The 27,110-nt window shown below is 45.1% G+C and overlaps 4 protein-coding genes across 7 annotated transcripts in view; 2 read left to right on the top strand and 2 right to left on the bottom strand.

Moving 5' to 3' along the window:
* LOC109508007 (tau-tubulin kinase 2-like) overlaps window positions 1-1,633 on the top strand; it is a 7,674-nt gene extending 6,041 nt beyond the window's left edge. The window contains exons 15-16 of the mRNA XM_019857790.1: window positions 17-228; window positions 329-1,633. Of these exons, the coding sequence (XP_019713349.1) occupies window positions 17-228; window positions 329-686 (570 nt within the window). The 3' untranslated portion in view covers window positions 687-1,633. The remainder of the gene's footprint in view (window positions 1-16; window positions 229-328) is intronic.
* A 194-nt stretch (window positions 1,634-1,827) lies between these two features.
* On the bottom strand, window positions 1,828-3,925 carry churc1 (churchill domain containing 1). The gene is made up of 4 exons (XM_019857834.1): window positions 3,733-3,925; window positions 3,470-3,605; window positions 3,194-3,264; window positions 1,828-2,614 (listed from the first exon to the last, which is right to left on the bottom strand). The coding sequence occupies exons 1-4, from the start codon at window positions 3,769-3,771 to the stop codon at window positions 2,522-2,524; spliced, it is 339 nt and encodes a 112-aa protein (XP_019713393.1). The 5' UTR covers window positions 3,772-3,925; the 3' UTR covers window positions 1,828-2,521.
* A 198-nt stretch (window positions 3,926-4,123) lies between these two features.
* LOC109508032 (zinc finger protein 106-like) lies at window positions 4,124-13,834 on the top strand. 4 transcript variants are annotated; one of them, XM_019857830.1, is made up of 21 exons: window positions 4,124-4,257; window positions 5,080-5,195; window positions 5,288-5,349; window positions 5,617-5,820; window positions 5,902-6,855; window positions 7,506-7,881; window positions 8,006-8,066; window positions 8,160-8,314; window positions 8,412-8,472; window positions 8,790-9,531; window positions 9,609-9,649; window positions 9,925-10,073; window positions 10,305-10,436; window positions 10,536-10,652; window positions 10,816-11,007; window positions 11,152-11,214; window positions 11,507-11,626; window positions 11,932-12,003; window positions 12,071-12,142; window positions 12,485-12,631; window positions 12,717-13,834. In XM_019857830.1, the coding sequence occupies exons 2-21, from the start codon at window positions 5,082-5,084 to the stop codon at window positions 12,771-12,773; spliced, it is 3,891 nt and encodes a 1,296-aa protein (XP_019713389.1). In that variant the 5' UTR covers window positions 4,124-4,257; window positions 5,080-5,081; the 3' UTR covers window positions 12,774-13,834. The 4 variants fall into 4 exon arrangements, with proteins under 4 accessions (XP_019713389.1, XP_019713391.1, XP_019713390.1 ...); XM_019857832.1 differs by having other exon boundaries at window positions 8,793-9,531; XM_019857831.1 differs by having other exon boundaries at window positions 5,617-5,814; window positions 5,896-6,855.
* Window positions 13,835-23,477: 9,643 nt separating this feature from the next.
* ezrb (ezrin b) overlaps window positions 23,478-27,110 on the bottom strand; it is a 13,697-nt gene continuing 10,064 nt past the window's right edge. Inside the window, exons 9-13 of the mRNA XM_019857860.1 lie at window positions 25,909-26,039; window positions 25,554-25,714; window positions 25,202-25,294; window positions 24,657-25,127; window positions 23,478-24,525 (exon numbers count right to left, since the gene is read on the bottom strand). Of these exons, the coding sequence (XP_019713419.1) occupies window positions 24,361-24,525; window positions 24,657-25,127; window positions 25,202-25,294; window positions 25,554-25,714; window positions 25,909-26,039 (1,021 nt within the window). The 3' untranslated portion in view covers window positions 23,478-24,360. The remainder of the gene's footprint in view (window positions 24,526-24,656; window positions 25,128-25,201; window positions 25,295-25,553; window positions 25,715-25,908; window positions 26,040-27,110) is intronic.

Below are 27,110 nucleotides of genomic sequence, written 5' to 3' on the forward strand. Positions count from 1 at the left end.
CTGCGGAAGCCTGCAGGTCACTCTCCCGCCGGAACGCCTCTCCTCGGAGCGAGGCTCCAGGTCGGACTGCGGAGGGGAAGACCCTCTTTCTCTGTCCTCTTCGTCAGGCAGTAAAAGTAAGATCCCACGACCCATGAGCGCCACCTTTGTTCCCGAGCAGCTCAGCGGCAGACTCGTGCCTCACCCACCTCCCGGGAAACCGTCTGCGGGCCCATGTGCCGACCACAGGTATGACGCAATGCACAATGGATTTTGCTGCTTAATTCATATTCCAGAAATGCAAGACTATATTTTAAAAATGTATTTATTCGGTCTTCTCTCTTTGGAGGCGGCGGCGTTTGCGAGTGCGCGCCAGCAGCACCAGCGACGCGGACTCCTTGTCCAGTGTGAACCAGTTGGCGCAGGACCGCAGCGGCCAGCTGGTCAGCCCGCCTCCACCCCGCCCTTGCGGCTCCTCCGTCCTGCAGCGCTCGCTGAGTTGCTCGCCGTCCCGCCAGGAGCCCCGCGACGGCAAGGCACCGCCTGTGGGACGCAGCCGCTCCGGCTCATCTGCGCCACCTCCTCCTCCCGCCCCTCGACACGGCCCCTTGCAAGCCAAGTCATCCGGGCAGACTCCGTTGGTCCCGCGCTCCATAGGAAAAGGTTTGATCAAGGAGAGCAAAGGCTCAAGGAAACTGAAACGGTGATTAACAGAAAAGACCGATCGGCATCTGTAAATACAGTATGTGCTCAAGGGAATGGGTACTGTATGTAATGTAAGAAAAAAAAGGTGTGTATTTATTTATTTGCTACATTAGCTCAAATTGATCCATGAACTATACCTTGAAACGCCGGAGTGATTTTGTGCAGACACTTCGGGGATGTTTGATGAAACCGGTTGCAACCGGGGTGCAAAATTCAAACTGAGCGCTCACTTACCCTTATCATGGCAAATGCTTGAAATGATCAGATTTGATGCCATCCTACACTCATGTTTCACATCGTCGGGAGAGTAGTGGACTTCCTGTTCCATGTTGAACATGGGTTCCTTCAGACTTTCTCATGTGTTCTTTTGGCACAGATGACTCACTTCCATGTCCATCAGTGAAGCATGTTTACTTAACTCGGGCTGTTACTAAATGAGATTTGGGTAGGTTATGTCGGGAAGCCCCCCCCCCCTTTTTTTTTTGTTTGGACCATGATACCCTTGGCAGTTTTGTTTGCAATCTTTTAAATTGCCACATTGAACACTACTCCCAACACTAATTTCACAAATCTGTTTCGGTTACTTTCATCTGTAGAGCCAACCAAATTGTCACCAGGTATAATTTTGCACACTGGTTCCAACCCTAAAGCCAGCAGCATATCAGTGAGTTTTGTCCATGTATAGCCTTTTGAGGAACTTCCCATCATGTGCAAGCACATCCATTCAGTAGAAGATACATTAAAAATTTATGTCTCTAAAGTATAGTGCTAGGAAAAAAAAAGTACTTGTGCGTTTGGCTTTGAAGTTTCCACAGTAGCGTTGCTTCTTAACAGGTAAAACAGCAATGTTGTTTTTGCCTCACCATAACCTCGTCATGCATTCTACATCTGTAAGTCTATTATTCTTCTAAATGTGCTTGAATGTTTGACATGCCATATCTGCCCATGAGAAAAACCAAATGAACCACTGCTAAAGTGGTAACCAGTTGCTACAAGGTCAGTAAACATCCAGCTGCAAAGCCAGGGAATGTGCCGTTCAGCCGGAGAACCTCCGCTTAATAGTAACCACAAATAGTTCTGCATCAGCATATTAGAATGTATTTATGAGCACACTCGAACTTCAGTATTGTAAATGCACATGAGTCATTTTAGTTTTGTTTTTATTCATTTGTCATCAGCATATATGACTGTATTTTTACCAAGCTGCATTTGATCATGAAAATACATGTTCACAAGCCAAAAAAAAGTGTTGTTATTGACTGTCCAAGTCAGTTTCAAGTACCCAAAGTAATTATCAGTCAATGAGTTTAATAGAGGAAACAAGCACTTGAGAATAATGCCAAACAAATTGGCAATTGATTTTTTTTTTTGGTTTGTTCTGATGCCATTACACCCATAGGCCAAAATGGTTGGCAAATGAGACCTTGTCCATAAGTCAATATTTTATTTCAAATGAGACATAGCACAGAAGTGAATATTTTTGTAATTTCATGTAAATTCGTAAATGCCTGAATGTTAATTTACAGTGAGTCAAAAGACATTATAGGCTGGTATACAGTTACATACAGAAATATCCGTCCATCTGTTATCCGAGCCGCTTATCCTCACGAGGGTTGCGGGCTATCCCAGCTGTCTTCGGGCAGTAGGCGGGGTACAGCCTGAACTAGTTGGCAATCGCACTCGAGTTAAAAAATGTGTAAGAAACTGTTTATCCAAATGACCGTAACCTTGAAGTCAGCAGCATATTTGTTAAATGTTTTATAACCCTGTTCATGCCAATCCAGTAAGAGTCTTTTGTCAATCTGCTGTATTGAGAATTGTAATTGTATTATGAGGTCTAGAAGAGTGAGGCGGTCTGTCGGGGGTCCTCTGGCAACACACTGATGGAGTCCTCCGCCTTTCCGCACAGCATGCAAAGCATGGTGTACTCCTGAATGATACAATATGAATGCACACAAATGAGACCGACGAAAAACAAGCAAAGCAACCAACAATTTACCTCGAAAGGAACGCAGAAAGTAACTCTACAATAAAATGCTACTAAGCATGATGCAGTGCAAATTCCAACACAGTAAAATCAGTACTTTTCCTCTTATAGTTGTCCTCATTTGGGTCACGGGTGAGTTGCAGCCTACACACTCATCCAAACTTGCCTTCACGTCTCTGGACAATATAGTAATATAACTAACCAACATGCTTGTTATTGCAGGAAGGTAGAGCAACAGCCATTGACATATTTTTCAGCCGTTTAGTGAATGTTGGGAGAAGCTGTAGTCAGCCACAGCTCACACCCAGACACTCGCATGCAGATTTGCAGATGTCAGTCACATGGTGCCCTTCCAGGGTGTGTGTAAAGGCACATGCATGTAGAGAGACCAAAACTATTAAGTGTGTTTTGTTTGTCGCTGCAATGTAGATTTTCATCAATACTGGGTGCTGCTCATGAAATTAATGTTCTCACAGAACAAATAAAATTTCACTAACTCATTTTGATGGTTTTCCCACTTACCTGATATTCATCAACAACAGAGAATGTATATTCATGCCTGGCGATGACGTGGTCACAGTTTTTACAAACATCTAGAAGAAAAACAATGTTTATTTTTAATAGCAAGAGGATTATAAAGGTATTTTTTTTTAGATATTTAATATGTGAGCTTCTAATTGTTTATACATATGTGAGCATTACTTTACAAGATGGTGGGAGCAAAGTATCAAGGGAAGGAGATTAAAATGGACAATGGGATAAAAGGAACAATGCATTAAATTTATCACAATGATTTACGGTCGTAAGTGACAATCTCCTCTCCATCATCATCCTCTGTGTCTTTATTACAGATCAACACAAAGTCCCTGTGATGACATTTGGCACAGCCCAGGTAGTTCATAAGATAGGAGCCATTCTCGAGACAAGTGCTTCCCTGGGCAGAAAAAAAAGAAAACGTTTTATGTAAGATATTATTATAAACATCTAAATCAAGATGTTAGTGTCCATTACTAATCCCAAATTGTTCAGTTACTACTGACAAAATCAGAATTTAAACGTACCCGGTCGGGGTATTCTTTTTGCACACAGCCGTTGCACATTTTTACTTATTAAAAAAAGGATGATGTCGAATGTGCAGTCTTAAAAAAGACTTTGTCATTTAATGTTTTAATCAAAGTGCGTCTTCCGTAAACACCGCTTGATAGCTTAGCATAGAATTATACTTGATACCGGAAGTAAGTCACCATAAGAATATGTACTTTCCGGATTGAAATTTCCGGATTGTTTGTCCTTGCCAGAAAAACAAAACAAAAAAGTAGACGAGTAAACACGTTAGATTGTTTAAAAATGTCAAATCTAACATTTTAATTCAGTCATTTTCACGGGTATTTATTGAAAATGTTTTTTGTTTTTTTTTTGTTGTTGTTTTAATGTGGAAGAAAGATGTGACGTTTTTGTCCAAGGGCGGGAGAGAGCGACGTCATCCAACATGGCGGCTTCATCGCGGTGCGAGTGTATGAGCATGTAAACCTTCATGTAAAATGTATATCTTCTATTGACATTTTTATATTAGATAAAATATTCCGGTAAGTGTAATCCTTTGAATGTCTACTGTTGTTGCCTGTACGTGTAGCCGTTTATGTCAAGCGAACACAGATACACTTCGACGAATGTCGGCTGTTGAGTCCACAACAGACGCATTAAATCTTATTTTTTTTCTCTTAGTTAGTTTTTTCGTTTGTTTTTGCTAATAATTAGTCACAACGAGCTTTGTTGGTTGTTGCTTTGTAGCGGCATTTCTCAAGCTCCTCACTCCTCTTTTCTGTCAGTCAATATACTCAACCAATTTCAGGCCTCCATGCGTGCGAGACGTGTCGAATTCAAATGAATACCAAGGTTGACATTTACAATATTAATTATCATATTTGCTCCATGAAATTGTATACATATTTTCCCTACGAGGCTATTAGTCAGTCTAATGTCCCAAAGGCCTTCAGAATCAGTCATGCTGGCCGATGTAAATTTGCCCACTTAGCATTGCGACTGTTTCTTCAACCAAACCGATTTAAAATTGGCCTCACAGGGCCAAATACCTGGCCCACAATAATGTCAGCATTTGTCAATCCCCTGTTTGGTTGGTCAAAGCGAAGTTTATTACAGACATATTCAACTATCATAATATTCCTGTTGGCATCTGTAACAATACATTTAATAATAAGCACCTCTTGTATGTGTGGTGTAAATTAGTTAACCGTTTCATGGTTTTGCCTTGCGATCAGATTCATGTTGTTTTGTATTGTGTTTATGTATAGTACTGGTGGTTTCTCTAATTGGATAAGTCTTAAGACCAGGTACCAAATGCACGGCCCACCTGTTTCCTTCATTCTTCTTTATTATTTCTTTTGCAGACATGGCAATGTTTGTACCTGCTCATACCACGGACAACCCGTTCCAGCCGAAGAAAAACATAAAGAGGCCAAAAAGTAATTTCTGCATTTTGTGCCGAGAAATGCTTTTGAAACATGTAAGTATCAATATTCAGTTTAATTAAAGATTACATGATGTAGTGTTATACTGCTATTGCAAGTGACTTGTGTCTATATGTGTCACTTGTAGAAAATACAAGAGCATATGCATAGTATGAAGCATCACAGAGAGCTGGACTCAGTGCTGTCCCCGTAGGTAACATTTTGGAGTAATTTATGGTACTTCTTCTGTCTCACAGTTGTGATATTCAGGGTCCAAAATGCAGCTCTACCTTTCCTGTGTAGAGTTTGTATGCTTGTGTGGGTTTTCTCTGGGTAGTATCTAACAGAGAAATGACAGTACTTGCACGCTTTTCTCAACATTTGACATGTTCAAATATGTTTACATTTTTAGAGTTTGACGAATGGATAAAAATTGAGGTTCTCTTTCATTCCATGAGTATCTTTTTTTTTCCACAGTATTCCGTGTCACGATTGCCAGGCGTGTCAGGTGTACTCAATGGGTCTTATACAATATGCCCAGCACATCGCCACCCCTCAACATCACATCAATTTAAAGAGCCTGATTTTAAAAAATGTGAAGCCCGTTTCCATTTACAAGACTCTCACCAAGGAGACGATCAAGGGTATCCTCCAGAGAAACAAAAATCTAAAAAAGGAGAAGTAAGATTTTAACCGGTTCGCTTTTACGCTTTTTACTTTAACTACCCCCATTTAATTTCTCTGTTTTGTGTTTTTTCACAGGAAGAAAGAGTCACAAAAGCTAAAAAAAAAACGAAGACAACTTAAAGCCAAGAAAGAGGCTGGCCAGAAGCAGGCTGAGCAAGAGGGAGCAAGCGGACAGCAGCCGGTGATGCGTCAAAACGCTGCTCCGAATACATTCAAACAGCAGATGCTGGGGGCCCAGCAGAAACCCAACCACACTGCCGTCATCCAAAACAACGGTAACAAACAGCTTGCGGATCATTACCTCGCCGCCAAAAGAAGCAGCTCCCAACACAGCAGTCAAACATACGGCGCATCGCAGCATTCCTCGTGGCCCTTGAGGTACCATTATAGCAATTACAAATACCAGCGTGAGGACCTTTCGGAATTTACTAGTGATCAGCTCCCCAGAGGAAGTCTCATCTTCAACCACAATGAGCCTTGCGCATCATCGGAACCAAAGCAAAGCGTGGCTGCCTCTAACTCGCAGCCAAGGCCTGTTCTCACCCAAGATATGGACGCCACCACCATGCTGAGGGAAATTAGACGGGCGCTGGGTGTGCGGGAGCCATGTAGGGCGGATCGTGAAGCCCGAAAGCAAAGCGGCGAGGTGGAAGCGCGCCTGTCTCAGCTTTGTTCCTCCTTGGAAACCCTCGAAAAGAACGCAGTGGCACAGGGCAGCGACGCCACCCTGGCCGGTGTCAAAAAAGCTGGCAAAACCGCCACATGGAAGAGCGACACAGCTGAAGATTATAATGCCCCCCAACCCTCAGCCGGCATCCCATCCAGTCCGCAGCTCGGCTCCACGCAGAAGGTTCGGATCGCTCACAAAGCAACGGCCGGTCAGAGGTCAGGAGAGGATTGTCTGAGAAGGATAATGCCAAAACTTACCCCAAAGCTGACGCCTCAGGCTCCCCCTTTCACCGGAGTCAGGTCGAAGCAAAGCTGGAGGCAGATGTTCAATGAAACGAAGAGGAAAGAAGGGACGCCAAGGTGAGAGCTTCATCAGCACCAGGGACCTGCTGGGTTAAGCATTTCAAAACCTTTTGCCGCCATTAGTGTGACCTATAATCTGTCCAGCTCAATTGTAAATAAAAAATAAAAACCGCCAAATCTTAGTTGAATTAACCTATTATATTCAAACTCATGGTAAATGGGAGTCAGCATAACTCCTGACATTGTTTCAAGGTCCTCCAATTAACTCCAAATACATTTCAGATGTTCTTGTGGTCTTATCCTGACATTTTTATGCTTCCTAACAAAAGCGTAAAGGTTTAGTGTAAACACGGGCAGGTATCGGCTCAGCAATTAATCAAATTCAAATTGGCTTCACCCTGTAATAGAATGTCATTTTCGAATTGTGATGGCGGCAAAAAAAAACAAAAAAAACTGTCAGCCTACAGTCAGTACAGTACAGTCCGCATGTTGAATAAAAATACACACACTTTCATATTCCAATTCAAAAGTACATGGGAATAAGACCTTGGAAAAAAAATAACCGCAAATTAGATTGCAATATTGATGGGGGAAAATATTTCGATTAATTTTGAAAATGTTTCAATCCTTTTTCACATTGTATCCTATCCACGTGAAAGCCTCAAATTTCATGCTGTCTTTCCTAACCGTCACACGTGTGCTTCCAGGTTTGGAATCGAGATGGCGAGCTCTCTACAAAACAAAACCACGTTTGATATGGGTGTCGACGAAGACCTGATGCTCTCGGAAGGCTTCCACTGGGAGTCGTTCTCTAATGCAAACATGCCCCTTACTCCTCCGCCTCCTCCTTCTCCTGCTCCTCCGCCATCTTGTCTCACTTCAACACCTCTTCCTGCTACCCACGACACGGCAGTGCAGGCGTCTCGCAGTGGGACCCCGTCAACGACAGGAGCGACTGATGAGGGAGCGTCTTTGACACCAGACAAATGCTGTGACCCAACAGCGACGGCGGCACCGCCAGTGAAGGTGGAACTTGAGCCAGAGAATAGTGGCTCCATCAAGAGGCAACACCAACATTTACAAGTGAGCTTATTTTTAGATTGGAGCCTGTTTATGGTGAAGGATGCATTCAAGACACACACTTTTGCGGTATTCTACTTTGGAGGCTACGCTGCTCATTGAAGAAAATGCCCGTTTGTTTCTGCAGGATAACGGAGTTCCTGATGTGGAGGCAGTTGCAAAAAAGAGGAAATTTAAATTGAACAATGGTAAACCGCAGCTATTGGTAACCCCGTTGCTCCCATGCTACGATGCTCATTCCGAGCCTTTCCGAGACATCTCTCTTTTTCTTTTCATTATAGACCAGGCCCCAATGGACAAGCTTTTGGCGGTGTCACTCAGGGAAGAAGAGTTGAGTCAATCGCTGCAGGATGTGGATAAGTCTCTGGTCCTCGCCCGCAATTCCTTACAGGCAGCCTACACCGAAGTACAAAGGCTTACGTTGTTAAGGCAGCAGGTACACCAGCGGCAATGAAATGTGTCTCCTTACGAAATAATGCAATGCCTGTGCTTCTTTCTGATTTAAAAAAAATATATATATTTTTTTTTTGAAGTGCACGGCAGAGGTGGACAGTCTGAGAGCCAAGCGCATTGAGATACTGCAGAGCATGCAAGGTAACGTGCTTTCAGACTTGATAGGCGAATCGGGCATACTTTTCACATTTTTTGTCTTGAAGCCCTTGTGCCAGGTGGCACCTTTAATTTCGCGTGTGAGCAAAATTGTTGGCACTCTTCTGTTCTAGAAAGAAGAACCCACAGTCGTCACACAAAAGTAATTCTACATAAAACGTAATGAAAGCTAGCATGTGAAAATCGGATGTTGCCTTTGAACCGTGTTTCAACAAAATGATTTGAAAAGGCACACAATACGGGCCTGCACAAAAATAACACGACTCCTTCAAAAGATTAAAAATCACTTTGGTCTTTTCCAGAAGTGTATTCCGGAAGCTCGAATGTGGAACAGGTGACCACAAGCTCGGCAGCTGCCTCTCCAGACGGCATTCGTCTGAGTCCGTCCTCCGTGTCTTCCCTTCCCATCCTTGTCCCTTCCACCAATGCCCACCAGACCTCCGCCTCGACGCCTTCCATCAGCCAGCCTCGCCCTTCGCCCGCTGTAACACCCACCATAACGACGATCAAGCAAGAAGCGGCGATCTCGCCCGTCTCGAGACAGCCGAGTCCACAGATCCAAACCATCTACTCACCTCCCCCCTCGCTGCCCGCTGCGGCTTCTCCCTCAGTAGCTCTGACCAAACAAACCATCACAGAGGATCCAAATCCACTCAGTCGAGCCACTTCGCTCTGCGCGCAGCAGGAGCAAGTAAGGAAGGCGCAAACTGAAAGCTTTGTAAAAGTGGAAATCGCCATGATTGATACAAAGGAAGAAAAGGTGGAACAGCCTCTCTCATCGGAACCTGTCCAAGGAAATGAGGTGAAGCCGCTCTTTAAAGGAGATAAAAACACATCAGCCATTAAGAACAAAGGCAATGAGAAGGCTGACTTGGAGGTGCTGGAGCCCAAAATGGTGGTCATCAACCTTGATGACTCAGAGAGTGAGGACTCATCTGAAATGCCTTCAAAGGTGCCAGATGCACAAGAGACGCGTTCGGAATCTCTTCGAGTGGAGTGCAGGTCTTCAAGTGTGCAGACTCATCAGCCCAATCCTTTTAAGATGTGAGCTTGCCGTTTTCAAATCGATATATTGTTGCCGAACTATTCTGTTTTAAAATGTCCTCTTTACCTTTGCTAAGGAAAACTGATGTGTCGGAAAGTGAAGCTTCTCCACCACCAGGTGGGTACCGTATTTTTTTTTATTTTTTTTTTTTTTGTGACTTTTGACACCCCCTTTCATCCAGTCGGTGTTGTGTTGAACACAAGATTCGATTACTTTCGAATGTCTTTTTGAGTGTAAGATAAGAAAACGAAACGAACGACGGTTTGACCTTTCTCTCTTCTCTACGGACCTACAATAATGCCGAAATAAATACTTTACTTTTCTCGACACAATTCGAAAGGTTTCTTTTTGTAACGGGCCCTTTAAACTTGCCCTATGGAATCTAATTTCAGAGCCTGTTGAGGTGATTGGAGAGGAGGAGATGGAGCCCGCCTTGGGAGCTTTCCGGAACCATACGGGCGCCATTCATGGTCTGCAAGTCCACGACGGCGTCTTGTACACGTGCTCCGCAGACAACACGGCGCGAGCTTACAGTCTGGCGGTACACCAGCAGTCATTCCCTCGATAGATATTGTCACAACAGCAGTATTCACAGATGAACACTTGTATTGATCATGTTGTACTGTAAAAAGGGAACAGCTTTAAATTGGCCTTTAGAAGAGATTTTAATCTCATGTAAAGAAAACAAATTAATATTTCAATGTTTTATGTTGGCTTGTGGTAAGTACTGTCATGAGTGTCATTAGGCTACACTAAACTTTCTCTCCTCCAGAACCGTGAATGCCAAGCGGTATTTGAGGGCCACACCAACAAAGTCAACTGTCTGCTGGTCTCCTCCTCTCCAAAGCCAGCCAGACTCTACACCGGCTCCAGTGACAAGACTCTTCGCATCTACAGCATAAAGGTACAAAATTTGAGGAGAGGCCCATCCGTGCAAATTAACACCTCTTTCAAAATGACCAAAACTTGATTGCTTCCCCTCACCCCCCACCCTGCTGACCAGTCTAAAAAATGTCTGGAGACCATCTCGTTCCCTGACAGAGTGCTGTGTTTGCACATGGCTTGGAACACTGTGTTTCTTGGCCTTGCCAATGGGTCAGTGGCCACCTATGATTTAAAGGTAAACTATTCCGAAACATTTTTTTTCACTGCGATTTTTTTTTTCTGTCTTTTAAATCCATATTTTAAGCAACTTCCATACAGAATAGAGCCAGTCCCCCCGTGTTGTCAGTTGAGCAGCTTATGTATCTCTATTTAGCACTTTTCCAACTTGCTCAATCTAGACCTCGAAACCGCTGGATGTGTTCGAATGCCACGGCCCCCGAGGGGTAAGCTGCCTGGAAACGTCGCAGGAGGGCGCCCGTCGGGTGCTGCTGGTCGGCTCCTACGACAGCACCATCAGCGTACGAGACGCCAAGAGCGGTTTGCTGCTACGCTCACTGGAAGGCCACACCAAGACTGTTCTCTGTATGAAGGTGAGGGGACAGATCACCGATCGTGATCATTCCATCCGATTTCTATGGTGTGTGTACTCATTTGGCTCATGGATAGCTGGAGCCTTATCAACGCTGACTTTTTAGACGAGATGACTTAGTTTACTCGTGGTTGGGCCCTCCCAGGTGGTGAATGACTTGGTTTTCAGCGGCTCCAGTGACACGTCTGTTCATGCTCACAACATCCATGTAAGTGTTACAGATAAGTGGCATTTGAAATTTTGTTTTTTTAATCATTAATTATTAGTATTGCTACTATTCTTATTGTTTAATGATCTCTTCACGTAGATAGATGTCATCAATCATTAATAGTCACACCATATTATTTATGGTAATGACAGCAAATTTGTCATTTTCAGAAACGCGTATCTCGCTCGTAGCCTTTCACTATTAATCACTCGGCAAGAAGTTGCTCTCAGTTTCAGAAAGGTTGGTGACACACTAGTGATCCTGCCTCCGTTTCTGTTTTCCGTCCATGTAGACGGGTGAGTTAATACGCATCTACAAGGGTCACGGCCACGCTGTCACGTCAATCGTCATCTTGGGGAAAGTGATGGTGACCAGCTCTCTGGACAAGCTGATTCGAGTTTACGAACTCCAGGTAGGAAAAAGATGTATTATTTCAAATTTTGTCTAGAGTGAACCCTTATTCATCACAGGGTGTAGACTAGTGTGACCATACATTTTTACCCGGGGCCTGATGGAATGGGCTGTGACATCAGCGCGCGAGTGTCTCTGCGTGAGTTGTGGCCAACAGCAGCACCTTCCTTAATGTGTTCATTGTCATTGCGTTTCACTGTTTTTCCACCTTGCATTTAATCAGTCCACGTGCAAAAGCATGAGATGAAGTATGCGTTACTAAAACAAACATATAGTTTTGTATGATATGGGTGTGTTGCTTTGTAGACTCACGACCGGTTGCAAGTGTACGGTGGTCACAGTGATATGGTGATGTGCATGGCCGTTCACAAGAGCGTGGTAAGTGGAATTGAAAGATTGTCACGGGTTTGACATTGGTTCACTTCATCTCACTCATTGGATACAGATCTACACGGGTTGTTATGATGGAAGCGTTCAAGCTGTGAAACTCAACCTGATGAAGAATTATCGTTGCTGGGTAAGAACCTCCCCTTTAGCATCTTAAACTTATTTTGGACTTTGGATGATTGTGTCAAACTATTTTAAATCTTAAAGGGAACATATTTTGCAAAGTACCAGAAAACACAATAAGAAATACAGTAATTTATTTGTCTATTTGACAAAAAGACAAACTGTCCAAATTTGTAGCTACTGTACATGCTTTTTATTGAACACTGATAATATCAAAAAGGTGGCCAGGAAAATTAACCGTGTAACCCTCTCACAATTGTGCTCATAAGTACAGTACACTTTTTTTTAAAAACCAGCTGATTCTCATGTTGTTGTTTTTTGTTTTTTTATGTGTGTGTATTCATGGCAGTGGCAAAATTGCAGTCTGATTTTCGGCATGGCGGAGCACCTGGTCCAACACCTTGTCAAAGACCACACCAATCCTAATCTGGAGGTGGTCAACTGTCGCTGGAGAGGATGCAGCGGGTTTTTTTCCACGCAGCAGGCAGTCAAGGAGGTAATTTAATATCCCAGCGGTAATGGTCATCATGTCATCATCCTATTCATTGTTATGAATGACACGAGTGTTGTCTTATCTGCAGGAAGTTCCCGGGCATATGCAGAATCATGTAGATGTGGACAGTAAGGTAGAGTCATGAAGAAACATGGGCTAGTGTTTTTTCCCCCCCTTACTTTCTCCCATTTTCTTTCCATTTCTTTTGGCCATACGTCCACACGTTATTCAGACTCCCAATGAAGACATGTTGAAATGTCTGTTGCTTTTGCATCTTCTGTCATTTGGGCAAATCTACAGTTCTTTTTTTTTTTCCCCCTTAATAATCATGCCGATTCCGCAGATGGATTTTTTTTTTGTTTTGCTCAAATAAGTGTATTGTTCTGACTGTGAAATTAACACCTACAGAACGACTGCTAATTTCTCGAAATAAAAACGACAAAAATCAAAGACTTGCTGCTTTGTAGAGGGACTGGGTTTGGCGTGGAGATGTTTACAAAGACATGGACAGCTGAAACCACTAGAAAAGAACAGAAGGAAAAGTCTACTAATAGGTTGATTTTCATTTTTGTATTTCCACAACGAAAACAGAATATAGCACGGGGCACAAATGGAAGAGCGGCTCCTCTTTATTTTGGACACCGGCAGCATTTCTCATATTGGCCAGAAGATGGTGGCAAAGCGGCGCCTGAAGACGATAAAGTGTGTGATGATCTTTATCGCATGTCACTTTTGGGTTAAATGTAACCAACAATTTCAACGGCAAGCTAAAGCAATCATGACCGGTCACCAGGTGGCGATAGTGTGCCAAGCGTAGATAAACGAGCAGAAAAGGTTGGCTTGCATCGGCGGACGTGACGTCAGGTCTGCGAGTGATTTGGTGCGCACGAGTCGGATCATCAAGTAAACTGCAAAGATGCGGCAAAATGGCGACCCCGCGTGGCCTTTTCTCAGCTGAGCAAATGTTTTGTTTGGTGACCCCACCCTCCGCCATTCCCTCCAATCAGAGATGAGACCCTCGACACGACAACGTCTCAGCCTTCCAGCAGGGTTGCCAATGTCAACAAAGCATCTTGAAACATTTGAATTAAACATTTGTGACTGTGTCTTTGGATGTTTTGATTCTGACTGAAGCAGACAAGAAGACGCTTGTGTTTTGTTCAAGCACTTTATTCACGATCGCCAATAAAGCAAAGTAACAAACGACACTAACCCATTGTTCATTTTCAATTTCAAACCAAGCTGACTTGGCAAATAGTCTCTCCCTATGGATTACATCATGAAATAAACAGTAGGAAGCAATGGTGGGGATGGAGGGGTGTAGCGTGACCACGAGGGATGTCACCCACATCCCCAGTTCTATTCCACGTAACAGCTTAGTTTGCATAGAGAAATGTATGCAAACTAAAAAGTGACGTCACAACAATTCGTTTGGTAGAGTGGTATAAGACATCGCTTGGGGTTCAAGCAAACAGGGTTCGATTCCCGTTCCTTATTCCGTTTACAAACAAAAGTTGAATAATGCAAGAATCGAACTGCGTCTCAAGAACCCACGTATTGTCTTTTAACATTCGACCAATTGCAGTCGTTTGTTTAGTCGTGTTTTTTTTTTTTTTTTTTTTTTTGCTGTACGTTTCCTTCAGGTTTCGCATATAATAGAGTCGACGTGAAGCTGTGGTCGAATGGTAAACCTCTTCGTGGCCGCAAAAGCAAACCCGTGTTTGAACCACGTTACTGTCTCGTGACAATTCTCTGGCTGTGTCAACCACGTTTTTTTGAAGGAATACAATTTCTTTCCTGTGAGTTTCCGTGTTCAGTTTTAAGTATTTTTTTCCTTGAACTGACGTCATACACATCGGGCCACAGGAGGCAATCATTTGTTCTCACCTTTGCCAGCCTCGGCTCGTCCATCCGCATATCCGCACGCGTCCTCACAAGATCATCGCAAACTTTGCCAAGGCGACTATTCACTCTTCGAACTCACCGCTTTGGATGGAACAGGCGATCTCCTGGACAGAAGGTGGCGATATGCACCAAGGAGACAGAATCCACCAAAAGTATTGAGAAGACAAGAAGAAACCTTTACGATCTCCTGTTCAGGCGACCTCCTGTACAGTAGGTGGCGATATGCACCAAGGAGACGGAATCCGCCAAAACATTGAAGAAGAAGAGAAGCCTTTGCGATCTCCTGGACAGTAGGTGGCGATATGCACCAAGGAGATGTAATCCGCCAAAAACCTTGAAGAAGACAAGAAGAAGCCACACATTTCCCTCTTCCGGTGACCACCAGCTGTGTTTTCTGTGAGTAATTTCAACATTTTTAAACTCTATTAGCCGTTTACATGTAAATGTATGTAGGCACACAATATAGGAGGATGGTTACGACACTTAGACCCTCTAAGTTTGTTCATTGTTGCTCCGTCACTGGAAGCTCGCTCGCTATGTTCAAACAATACCAACAAATGTGGGTCGTGAGCCAGCACGCCCATTTTCCTAAGATAACATGGATGTTGACAATCAGGTGCCTCTGGTGCATGAAAGTTGTTGTGTTTTTTTATGTGGAAGGGGGCACGTGCAATTTCTTTGTGTTTTTATGCAATGACAATAAAACGAAACTTGAACATGATGACGTCGCCATAGTGTTGTCTCACGCGCCTGCAAGGTCTTCGCTGTTGAAGTCGGCGATGTGTTTGTGCCCGGCCAGCAATCTGGTTAGAATACCACCAAATATGTTGGTGTTGTCATTGGTCGTGTCAAAAAGTCAGGATTGTTAACAAATGAAAAATGTGTATACTTTGCATCAAAGTTGTCAAGTGGAGATAAAGCTCCATGTCTAAGAACCAAATGATTGCTCACACAAATGCACCCGTGACTTTGTTCACTTGTTTTTCGAAAGGAGGTTGCTCGTTGTTCTTTAGGTGTGGGGAGAGAGCCGCGAGTGGATCGCTCAAACAGATGCATTGTGAGTGCGGGCACGTTTGGAAATGGACGGGTTTAAAGTAAAAGTCTGCCACTTTACGAATAATGACTCCAATTAAAAAGAAACAACTTTTTTTATGAACTAGAGTGTGTGAATTTCCACTTTTGTTTTGTTTTTCTGCCTGACCAGATTAGTCAGATGACTGGGCCAAAGGAGCAGCCACCAGACTCGGAGGACATGCAGAAGGGACACGTGTGAGTACTGAGCTGTGTGGTGTGCTTGAAGAGCTGATGTCACGTTGCACCACAAGGTGGAGGTCAATGTGCCCGCCTGTCTCCCACTCAACTTAAACTTCTGCTTCGTGTACTGCACAACAGTGTCACCTCCACATCGACAACCCGAGCATCATCAGGCACTTCTGGAATGTGTTTTTAAACCTTGAAGTGGACCAAGTTAGTTTAAAAATGTGTCTATGTATGCATATATATATATATATATATATATAATACATACATACATATGACCAACTTGGCCCACTTCAATGTCATTTCAAAACTTGACCAGAAGAGTGTGATCATGCTGTTGTGGAGTACATGGCACTTAGTTTTTGTCTCAGTGAGAGAAGTCGGATGTGCTCATGTCCCCCTTGGTGTGTCATGAGATGTCAGTGACTTCACGCATGAGCTGGTCAAGCACATGCTCCTATCTCGGGCCTGTCGTCAGTGTCTGTGTGCATGCAACTTGAACTGGCCCACGCAAAGATTGACTGGTTAAATGCTTTCACATTGTCATGTTCGCTTTTCTGTCCAGTAAATTGTTCAACTTGAACTCGAGTCTTTGCCTTTCATGACCAAATCCATCCTCAAGTCACTCGAGGCCTTTTCAAAGACTGAAGTCTTGAACTCAGACATGCGCTTCAGTCACATCAGACAGTCTTCACTGTTCCCGTTGGTCTCCACATGACTCGAAAGTCCAGGAATCGAGCTTTTGGGTCATGTGAAACCGACGGGAACAGTGAAAAGACTGTCTGATGTGACCCAAGTGCAAGTCTGAGCGATACGCAAGTGGCACTTTGAAAAAGTGCTGCAATTCCCGCCCCAAACCACACCCCATTTGACATACACCAATCACGACAAGGCCCTCATTTGCATAAATTTGAATAACCAATCAGAATCGACGGATTTGCATAACCACGCCCACTTTCCAATCACTGACCAATCAGCGTGCTCTAAATTTGCATAACCACGCCCCTTAAAGCTGCACCCAATCGGATAACGCTCGATTTGCATAACCGCTCCCCCCTTTCCACCAATCACAGCATGTTATCATCATGCTCCACCCACTTCCACAGCTATTAGCGAATCATCAGCCATCATTCCAGCCAGGCCACACCCACTTTCCTGGATTTTTCTGCCTAAAAAAAAATCCAGGAAAAAAATTTTGAAAAAATTTTTTGGAAAAAAAAATTTTGAAAAAAATTTTGGAAAAAAATTTGAAAAAAGTCAGAAAAAAAGTTTAGAAAAGAAACTGAAAATAATTGTTTTTTAAAATGTTTTTTAAAGTTTGATTGTCGTGATGTGTTTAAAAATGAAGTTGAGAGTTGGAGTGTTCTTTGTAATCAAGCTTTATTTCTTTTGCAGAGTAGACAATCACAAAGCAGAATAAAAAGTTGCAAGTTGGATGACAGTCTGCTTGACGCTGGGTGACGAAGTGGTCGGCTCGTGAGAAGAACGTGGGACAGGTGTGTTAACCTGAGAGGAAAGGCATCTGAGTTACACGCAAGTCAATTTCTTGTGCAGATGAACATGTGTTGGGCATGAAACTTACCAGGGAGATAAGACTGTTGGGGTCTTTCGAGAGCAGGAAGCCGATCATGTTTACTGCTGCCTGAGGGAGAATGAAAAAAGTAGTCATGCTGGTGCATTGAACCAGTGTAAATGTCTCCTACTTTTCAGGCTGGCCCAAAGTTTGACTTCAGCACCTTGCGAGGAACAGGAAGAAGAACAAAAAGCGTTGCCTGCAGGTCTGTGATCGTAGGTGGACTCTGGCGGTGAGCATGTTACTCCTCTTGTGGCACGGAGGACCCAAGAACAATCTTCCTGCAACTCTGAATAATGAAAACAGGCTTGTTGAAATTAGACTTCTTAGCAGCGGATGGCACAGAGTCACGTTTCACCTCATCGCACTCCCAACAGCTCCATCTGAAAGACAACGTAGAGGTCGGTAGACACCAATTACAAACCAGAAACGCAGTTCCGTTGTACTCTGCTCCTCATTTTTCAACTCGTTTAAGTGTTGATTAATTAACCTTTTGCTGCGACAGTTGGTCAAGCGTGATCAACACCAACAGGCCAAACTGCTACTGGTCCAGTGACTCATCCAAGGTGGTCAAACCTGCCAACACCACAAACGAGAGACCAGTCACTCTTACTTCGTACCTTTCAACGGCAAAGTTTAAAATGGAGGCAGCAGTGAGGACCTGCTACAAGCTTGTCGCATTTGTCTCTTTACCCAGCAGGTGCAGGGTCTCTGGCAGCACTGACTGGAAGCTGCACTGCATGCAGTGTCAAAGAAAAAGCAGGTGAGTGTGCTTGAAAACAAAATATGCAGTGCTTTTTGGGTGGAGCGCCAGTCACCAGTCTGCGTGTGTGACATCAGGTGAATCGTGACTCCACGTTTCCTGAGGGCCTGCCGACAAGCAACAGGTCCAAACGTTGAGGAGGGACGACTCTGCTTCACAACGTCTATCAGGTCCCTGAGCACCATCTGGTGGACAAAAGCAGGACAAACGCGCACATGTTGAGCAGGTGCCACTCTGCTGACAGTGTCCTCCTCTCCCTGGTGCAACGCACCTGATTCAAATGATCAGATCTGCAAGGTCTGCGGAGGCCGCACAACAGTCCTGACCATTTGGATAAGTGTGAGAGGGCCAGAATTAAGAGCCCCGCCACCGTTTGATTTTAGCCACAGGTGCGCCGACTCAACGAGCTTCCCGGGAGTTGGTTGAGAAGCTCCTGTGGTTGAAGCCAAACTTTTTTTACATTTCTGGTTTTGACACCTGTGCCCAATCTTTCGTCAATCACATGCTGATTTAATTACGAGTAGTCACGTGTATGAAAGAGTTTGCTTCACTTGTGAAGAGAGCAGAGCTGGATGCCTCTTCAACAGCACGGTGGCCTGCAAGACACGGTAACGCAAGCTCTTGACTTTTAAATATTCAACCTTCCAAGCGCCTGGCTCAGCACCCCGATATTTGGTCGGCATGTCAAAGACCTGCCGGGGCCCAAAACTCCACAGGATGGCGGCCATTTTATGGGTCGTTCTGTCGACGTGAGCCTGTGGAGACAGAAATGTTTGGGATTTGGTCTGTTGTACGGCGGTATCTTAAAATGTGGCAGTTCTACCGTGTTGCAGTCAATTTGGCCATTCTGTAGCGGATGCAAAGCCTGTGGATAGAAAAAGAGACAAATTAGATGGACTTGCTCCAAACGGTTCAGGACTTAAATTCAACATTACAACGCACAGCGAGTGGCCAGTGTTAGTCCATTTGAAGATTTGTACCTGTGAACAGAAATGACACAATTAACACGCACGCATGCACGTTTGTTCGGTTTAATTCTGAATTTAGAAAGGAGTTTAATCTACTTACCCTCTCGGCGAACGTCGCTTTCGTCCTAGAAGGTTGGAGGGGGAAAAAAAAGGTTTTGTTGCAAAGTAAGGTCGCAGGAGACGTTGATTGCTCACGCTTGAGCAAACATTTTTGCTTAAGCATGTTAGCCTGGTGCGAGCACGCCGAAAGTGCTGCTTTCCATTCAAAGGGAGCGAAAGCGGTGTGTTTGAAGAGGCTATTAAAGAGTAAAAAACTCACCTTGTTGGAAGTTTTCCGTGGTGGACGGCCGTGCAGAGCTGGAGCAGCGGGAGGACGAGTGGAGGCTGTCGAAGGTGAGAAAGAATGAGCGCCTCGTTGGCCCGGCTTAAATAGGTTTCAATCAATGACGTCACTTCCGGAAATGAAAAAAAAACTTAATTTGAAACAGGAAGTGAGTGTGAAGATGTGTGGAAAAAAATCCGAGTGAAATGACGTAGGCTTTGCCAAAGGACGGCTCCGGGGTTCGAACTCGAGTTCACCAGTGGAGAATCCCTGTCATATTCCACTGGACTGTTCTTCCACAATGACGTCACCTACTATTGTAGATATCTATTGTGATCAGTCCCGTTGAATTTGTAGATCTATAAATATAACCACCCGAAAAGCTTGATCAGTGTCTTAGCGTGGTCGAATGGCTAACAACAATACTTGGTACCCGGGAAGCCCGGGTTCGATTCTTGCCCAATTTATAAATGGAGCACATGGTGGGGCTCGAACTCGGTTCGCCTGATCACCACGCGATGTCTTTTACCACTCGACCATTCTGTTGCGAAAATTTCGAAATTTTTACATGTAATCATAGGTCAGCATTTGGTTGTGTTCAGGTTCAAAAAAGGAACATGTTTGGTGAGACACTTGGCATCTCTTATGGAGTGTTCGCTTCTGCTTCAAACTTCTAACTTTGCACCTGGACGAGGTGACGAGAAACCTTCAAACCCGGGTCCGACTCTTGCTAAATGTAAAAATGGAGAGCAGATGGAGGATCGAACTCGTTCCGCCTGCCGACCCAGCGATGTGTTTTACCATCAGGCCATCACGGCATGAAAATTTCGCAATTTTTATATGTAGTCAAAGGCGGCCGACCATACGAGTCCGGTTTCAAAGGTAAAAAAAAAAACATAATTGGTTGGCGTCTCTCGTGGGCGACGTGACGGCACGCCAACCTCACCCATCGCCAACCTCACCCATCACCCACGCCAGTATTTCCTACCGCTGCCTGTCTTCAGAATGCCATCTTGAGATCAGGAGAGAGAGTTTGCAAAGCCAACTTCGTTTTCGATTGAAGACGAGTTGCACAAAGAGATCGTGTCGTTTTGTCATTTTGCTTTCTTGGCGATCGTGAATAAAGTGCAAATAAAACACCCATTACGCACATTTCCAAAACGTGCAAGCCAACTTTATTCATTGTTGCAAGATGCTTTGTTGATCAGGGCAACTCCGCTGGAATAGTTGAGACGCAAGTCTCGTCTGGATGCTTGCGAGGTGCTCTTTGCTGGTCCCAACGGGGCCGGGGGCTGAAGAACCTGAAAAAAACCCAAAGGATCGCGGTGAAATCAAACTTCGTTTCAGATTGGGGAGGAAACATCGGATGACTTTCTGAGGGCTCTGATAACTTTTCCCCCTCAAAGTATTCACTGTATATCGATCAACGTCCCCCCCCCCACCACCACTTCCAAAACAAAGTTTACCCAACTACGACAATGCATGAACTCCAGCCGAATTGCGGTCTCTTCCCAGCCCCTGCGCCACCACGAGCAGCCCGTCACAGCTGGACGGGGTCAGAAACATTTCTGTCTCAAACTCCAGCAGAGGGCCCGCCATTGGCAAGGGGAAACAATAAACCCGATTTCGCTTTCCAATGTCAGCTAACAGCAGTAAGAATCATTGTAAAATTCGACCGCAAACTCGCAAGAGGCTCGCGCCCGTCGTCGGCGGGGTTGACAAGGGCTTTTCGAAACGTAAGGGCGCCGTCTACTGGTGACCAATAGGAATGACAAACCTTCGACTGAAGTGGCTCTCAACTTTACAAGTAGTCCCACCGAAAAAATACAACTCCCTGTGTACCTTTATCAGGTGCTGTCTCACCATGTTGGTCTTTGTTGTTGTGTTTATGATCCTCTGGACGAGTTGGAACTGGGAAAGTCAATTCCTTCTGCATACCTGTCAACATTGGCTAAAAGCTGCCCTTATAAATGATTTGAAAGCAACAAAAACCCGTACAACGGTTTACCGTACATGCGCACATCATGCTTTATCAATCCGACCGTACGCAGCGATGAAAAAAATATATACGATTGAGGATTACTTTTGCTGGTTTGCCGTGACAATAGTAGCGATCGACGACGGTATTGTCGTTGGCTACCAGCAGGTGAGACGATCTGGATTTGAGCCAAAATGGTCTTTGTGAGATCGGTTCACAATTGTTTTTGGGGTTTTTTTCCTGTATAAAAGTTGTAATACGCTGTGCATGATTTGAAATGATCCAAAAACGTATAAAATACGGGGAAAACGTACAATTGACAGGTATTAGAACTGACGTCACATCCGCCAATGCAAGGCAACATTTTCTGCTTGTTTATCTGCGCTTTGCACACTATCGCCGCCTGGTGACCGGTCATGATGACTGCTTTGGCTTGCCGTCGAAATTAGTGGTTACATCGCACACTTTATCGTCTTCAGGCGCCGCGTTGTCGCTATCTCCTGTCCAATATGAGAAATGCTGCCGGTGTCCAAAAGAGAGGAGCCGCTCTTCCATTTGTGTCCAAACATAACATCCAATGACGAAAAGAGACACGGACCATGACCACATTTTGGTCAGGTATGAATAACGGGCTTACTCATGTAAGTCGAGGGGTTCGTAGGTTTTAGATGGATTTGCTCTACGTTTAGAATGGACAAAAAGCAGAGGACGACTTCGTTTGAACACAGCTCTTCTCTTTTTTTTATTTTCCCAACGGCTGCCTCCTAACTCTCTAACGAACACTCCCCTTTCCGGTAACGACCCCTCCTTCCTGCTTTTCTTCACCAATCACATGCAAGCAACATAAGAACATTTCAGGAAGTATTAAACAGAACACAATTAAAGTAACCAACATAAAAGAATATAATGCTTCAATATAAAATGACAATAATTAACAATTCAACAAAAGCTTACATTCATGTTGAGAGTAAGAAGGGTGGGTGGCGGTGGCAAGGAGAGAACATGCAAATTCCACACGGGAAGGCCGGGACCGGAATCCAACTCTGCAACTCTGCACTGGGAGGCTCCTGTGTCACGTTTCCATGAGTACAAACCTGCGTCTCGCTTCAACGTGCAAAGCCACTCCGCTGTGCTCAGGGCTGTTGTTCTTTTGTGCATGTCACAGGGTACCGGCCCGCAGGGTGTGTTATGTATGTTCTGGCTCGGGTGTTTATGAATGTAAAAGGAGTGTGAGACAGGGTGTGTTTATATGCCTATTTGGATGTGTGTGTTTCGGTGTCTGACTGACTGTGGAAGAAGGCTGAGATTGGCGTGTGGCCACCAAGCATCACTTTCCATTACATTGCATGACACCATTGTTTTCTCTGTTGGGAGTTCATTGCTAACTTTTGAATCATCAATCCCGCATTCAAAAACGTCGTCAGAGAGAATTTGTTAGCGGTTAACAATGTGTACGGATTGTGATGTGAATTATGATGATGTAACGTTTTGCATTCATCTTAATCCACGGTTCGTTGACTCTGAAAGTTGAGTCACATTATCATTGGATGTTGCTTTTTTTTCAGGAAGGAGAGAAAAAAAAGTATTTTTTGATTAGAAAATTATATTAAATATTTTTGTGCTACTGGACAATTGAAAATTTGGATTCTGGTTCCATTAGCTTACATTTAGACAATAAATGGTCCCGTGGAACCCCGTTATTCCCTTGACTTCATGTCAAATTTTTGTTTGTCGTCTCTCTACAATAAGGTACTGCCGTCTACTGTATATTAAAAATGTCAAAAGCATTGAGTGCCTTCTGCTCTTTCACCGGATATCATTGATGATCCAGGTGTACAACTCTGCCACACAAAGAGCCTTTTTCTCTCCGAGCGTGTGAAACGCGTTCAATCTCTGGGTTTTCCAAAGAACACAAAACATATTCTTGTCTAAGCGGTGAGGTCATGCAATCACAATTCGGCTCTCGCGGGCCACAGCAACGTGAGTGACACATACACGACACGGAAAAGAGATAAAATGATTGGAAGTACTGTTGAGAAATTTAGTCCTCGGTGCGTTGATGATCACAAACACACACCAGTCATATTTATTTATTCTTTTTATTGGCAATATGTCTCAAATGTAAAGATGTTTCCGTTACAGTTGTTGCCGACTATCAAGGTGAAACCAAAGTGGCCGAACTGCTTCGTGAAAATACTTCACAACGCTCACCTCAACGTCAAGGAGGTCTCACGCACTCAAAAAACGGCATTGTGCGTTCCAAATGTTACACACGTGTTTTGTTTTGTTTTCTTCCTGCTAAAAGAGAAGTCTCGATGCTTCACCGTGCGCGAGCATCATCTCAGAAAGGCACAAGTGCTCCAGTTTTAAGCGTCGGCGCTGAGCTGAAGACAAAGCGATGGCTCATCCTCATTTCAGCCGAACGGCAAAGTGAACAAGAAGCCACACGTGATCCCGTGGCATGCCGCCGTATGTCAACTAAAGCGCAATAATTTACAATTTTTTTTTCTTTTTTTGTCTATTGATCTGAAACTATAAGCAGAGAACGTAAGACACTGACATTATTTTGGTCAATATATAAATGTTTAAATTTCATCGTTAGCAAAAATATACAAACCAAAGATGAAACACCCTTTTTTTTTTTAAATGTCCCGTATACTTTATAAATATTAAACCAGGTATGAATTTAAATGAGCATAGAGCCATCTAGTGTTCAAAGACGATGCATAAACAATTGTCAGCCCTTTCTGAGTGGTCACTGCGAGTCATTTTCGTTCTCGGTTAATAACGGCATTTCAAAAGGACTTGCTTGCGTTGGTTCGATTGCACAAATCTGATCAGAAACTATTTGGGCGCGACTTTTCTGGTGCGCCGACTGTACGATGCTCCGCAGTGGCTACATGCGAGCGCAAAGGCCGAGTGACCATTCAGAAAGGGTGCCTCAAGTGGCGCGGGCTCCTTCCTTACAAGGCCTCGAACTCGTCAATCCTCTGCTTGGTGTTGCCTTGCCTGATCTGCCGCAGGGTTTTGTATTTGTCTCGTCCTTCCCGCACGTTCGCCGAATGGAGGAGGTCGTTCTGGGTGTTCTTGGACTCGTCGCGCGCCTGGGCCAGCTCGGCGGTCAGATCCTGAAGGAGAGACGGCGAGGCAATGAGGCAAGATGTCCGCTCGTGATATTATCTAACATGAGATGATGTCCAACTGTCCCCGGCACAAAAGTTTGCCCGCTTCTCGAGAGAAGGACGTTTTCGGCGGTTACCCTGAGCTGCTTCTGCACGCGTTGGTTCTTCTGGGCCTCCGTCTGGCGATCCTCCTCCTTGTGGTAATTGTTGTTGTGGATGGCCTCGTTGTGCAGGTCGGCACTGTACATGCTGCTGCTCTCGTCATCCTCGCTGTTGTCGTCGAAGTTGTACATAGCCAGAGGGGGAGGCGGTGGCAGCGGCATTTCCATCACCGTTTGCCTCGGCGTCTGCATCGGCGCCTGCTTCGGCGTCTGGAGCTGCGCCTGCTTCGGCGTCTGTAGCTGCGCCTGCAACGGCGTCTGCGTCGGCGCGTGCATCGGCGTCTGTATTGCCGTCTGCGCCGGCAGCGGCGTGAGCATCTGCATCTGCATCGGCGTCAGCATCGGCATGGGCGTCATCATCGGCATGGGCAGCGCAGGCGGGGGAGCCATCCTCGCCATGTTCAGCTCCTGCTTGGTCTTGATCAGATCGTCCTGGGCCTCTTTGGCCTGATGAGGAACACAGCGATGTGTACGTACGGCTGTTTGCCTCTCAGAATGCGTTTGGTTTCTCAAGCACTCACCCTGAGCTGCCACGTGTCCACCTCATTCTCCTTGCGTTTCCTGGCCTCCTCCAGCAGAGTGATTCTGGCCGTGTGCTCCTTCAGCTCCGCAGCCTGACGCAAAACATGACATACTCGAGAGGAGTGTCCATCGGAAAGTCAAATCTCAAGACTCAAGAGGAGCACTGCGGTTTTCGTCCCGGCTGCGGAACAGCGGACCAGCCCCGGCCATCGCGCCCGCCAGCAGCCGCCCGCCCCGCCCCTCATTAACGATTACATTCCGGCGAGTGACGGGCCGCACCCCATCGCCGATTACGTTTTGGCGCATAACAGCCCGTCAATGACAACTTTTCAGCTCCAATAAAGCACTGACCAGCTGTTCCTGACTAATCTTCTGGGTCTCCGACTGGCGAGCCAGCGCTTCTTTAGCCAGCAGGGCAGCCTGACGCTCCGCCTCCAGTCGGGTAGCCTCTTCCTCTGCTTTTAAACGTTCCCGATCCAGCATCACGGCCCTCTGTGTCTGCTCCTGCAAATCTGAAATATATGCAGAATAAATATGAGGATGATTGTGAACAGCTCTGTTGCGACAAAGTGTATTTTTGTGCTGCAGAAACGACTGCAGCGTGTGGGAATTTGTTACGGACGCAAGTCATTATAAAAAAAACGAAGGGAAAGGTCTTCCCCATGGGGCTCAAACTGCTTGCCCCGCTTTTTGATATGGTCCCCACCGTGCTCTGCCTTCCTGATCTTCTCCTCAAACTGGTAGAGCCTCATTGTAATGTCCTTCTTCTCCCGCTCCATCTGCTCCTTCTCCTTCTCCACGGCCTCCCTCCTCTTCTTCTCTTTCTCCAGCTGAGCTCTGCAGGGAAGGCATTTGCCATTAGCCAACAAAGACAGGCCAGGAGGCAGAATGCAGAAATCCGTTTGGGTTTTTTTTTTCTTTTTTTGGAGGACTTCATCATCCTCATTAAAGTTGCAGGTGAGCTGGAGCCCAACATAGCTGACTTTGAACGAGGATAAGGATGTTCGATACCATTTTTTTTGTTTTCTCACCCATATGAAGTAGGGCGCCAGTGAATGGTATCCATGACTGGTATCGGCAGCAGTCGTGGAACCTCGATACCTCAAAACAAGGCTGGTTTCGGCCCGATACCGGTACCTGGTATCAGTACTCGTCCACCCTAAATAATTCTCACTTATAAAATGACCATAACTGTCACTCTTGCGGTTGGACTGCATCATCCAGAGAGGTCGCGAGACCCAGTTGGCTTTTTCCATTCCATTTCTTACACTGCTTGCACTCCATGTTTCCTCCAGCCACATTCCGCCATCTGATGTTTAATCATATGCGGATTAGAGGTATTAAGGGACTCATTACAAGTCACCCTGCTACTAAATAGCCAGCTGCCGAGCACGAGCGCATGCTGCTATTGACCGTGCCGTCCGCTTTCTAAACATCAGCATGTTTAAACAGCTGTAAAGGGGACTGACAGCTGTGGTCGAGACCGGCCTCTACGTCCATTCACTTCCCATTCAAGAAGGAAGACAAGGAAAAGTGCGCTTACTGTACAGCGTACGGCGGTTTCCCTTTTCTACACGTTAACGACGCCGTGTTGAGTTTGACAATAACAACGGGATCAGCCTGCGGTAAATCGGCTTCGGTCTTGGCGCTCTAATGGCTTTAATCTGCTCCACGGAGGAGAAGTTTTGAGAATTGTCGATACAATACGGAGAAAAATGTCTGCCCGTTAAGATTTTGGTCCTCCGTGCACCGCCTGGGGTGGGAGGTGGGGACTCATTAGAGGTGTGCAAGGATTATTTGGAAAAATTCATATATAATAAGTTAACCCTTTCATGGACAGGGGTTACTCCAGTGGACAGCTTTTCAGGTTATCAGCTTACAGGGTGCATGGAAAGGTTAATGGGGGGG

The sequence above is a fragment of the Hippocampus comes genome, unplaced genomic scaffold (assembly GCF_001891065.2).
Source record: "Hippocampus comes isolate QL1 unplaced genomic scaffold, H_comes_QL1_v1.1 scaffold154, whole genome shotgun sequence".
NCBI classification, from domain to species: domain Eukaryota; kingdom Metazoa; phylum Chordata; class Actinopteri; order Syngnathiformes; family Syngnathidae; genus Hippocampus; species Hippocampus comes.

Coding starts and splice junctions, on each gene's coding strand:
- churc1 (XM_019857834.1), bottom strand. CDS start 3,771: ATGTGCAACGGCTGTGTGCAAAAAGAATACCCCGACCGG. Junction 3,606..3,732: donor AAAAAGAATACCCCGACCGG/GTACGTTTAAAT, acceptor TTTTCTGCCCAG/GGAAGCACTTGTCTCGAGAA. Junction 3,265..3,469: donor GGAGATTGTCACTTACGACC/GTAAATCATTGT, acceptor TTTTTCTTCTAG/ATGTTTGTAAAAACTGTGAC.
- LOC109508032 (XM_019857830.1), top strand. CDS start 5,082: ATGGCAATGTTTGTACCTGCTCATACCACGGACAACCCGTTCCAGCCG. Junction 11,627..11,931: donor TTCGAGTTTACGAACTCCAG/GTAGGAAAAAGA, acceptor GTTGCTTTGTAG/ACTCACGACCGGTTGCAAGT. Junction 12,143..12,484: donor TGAAGAATTATCGTTGCTGG/GTAAGAACCTCC, acceptor TATTCATGGCAG/TGGCAAAATTGCAGTCTGAT.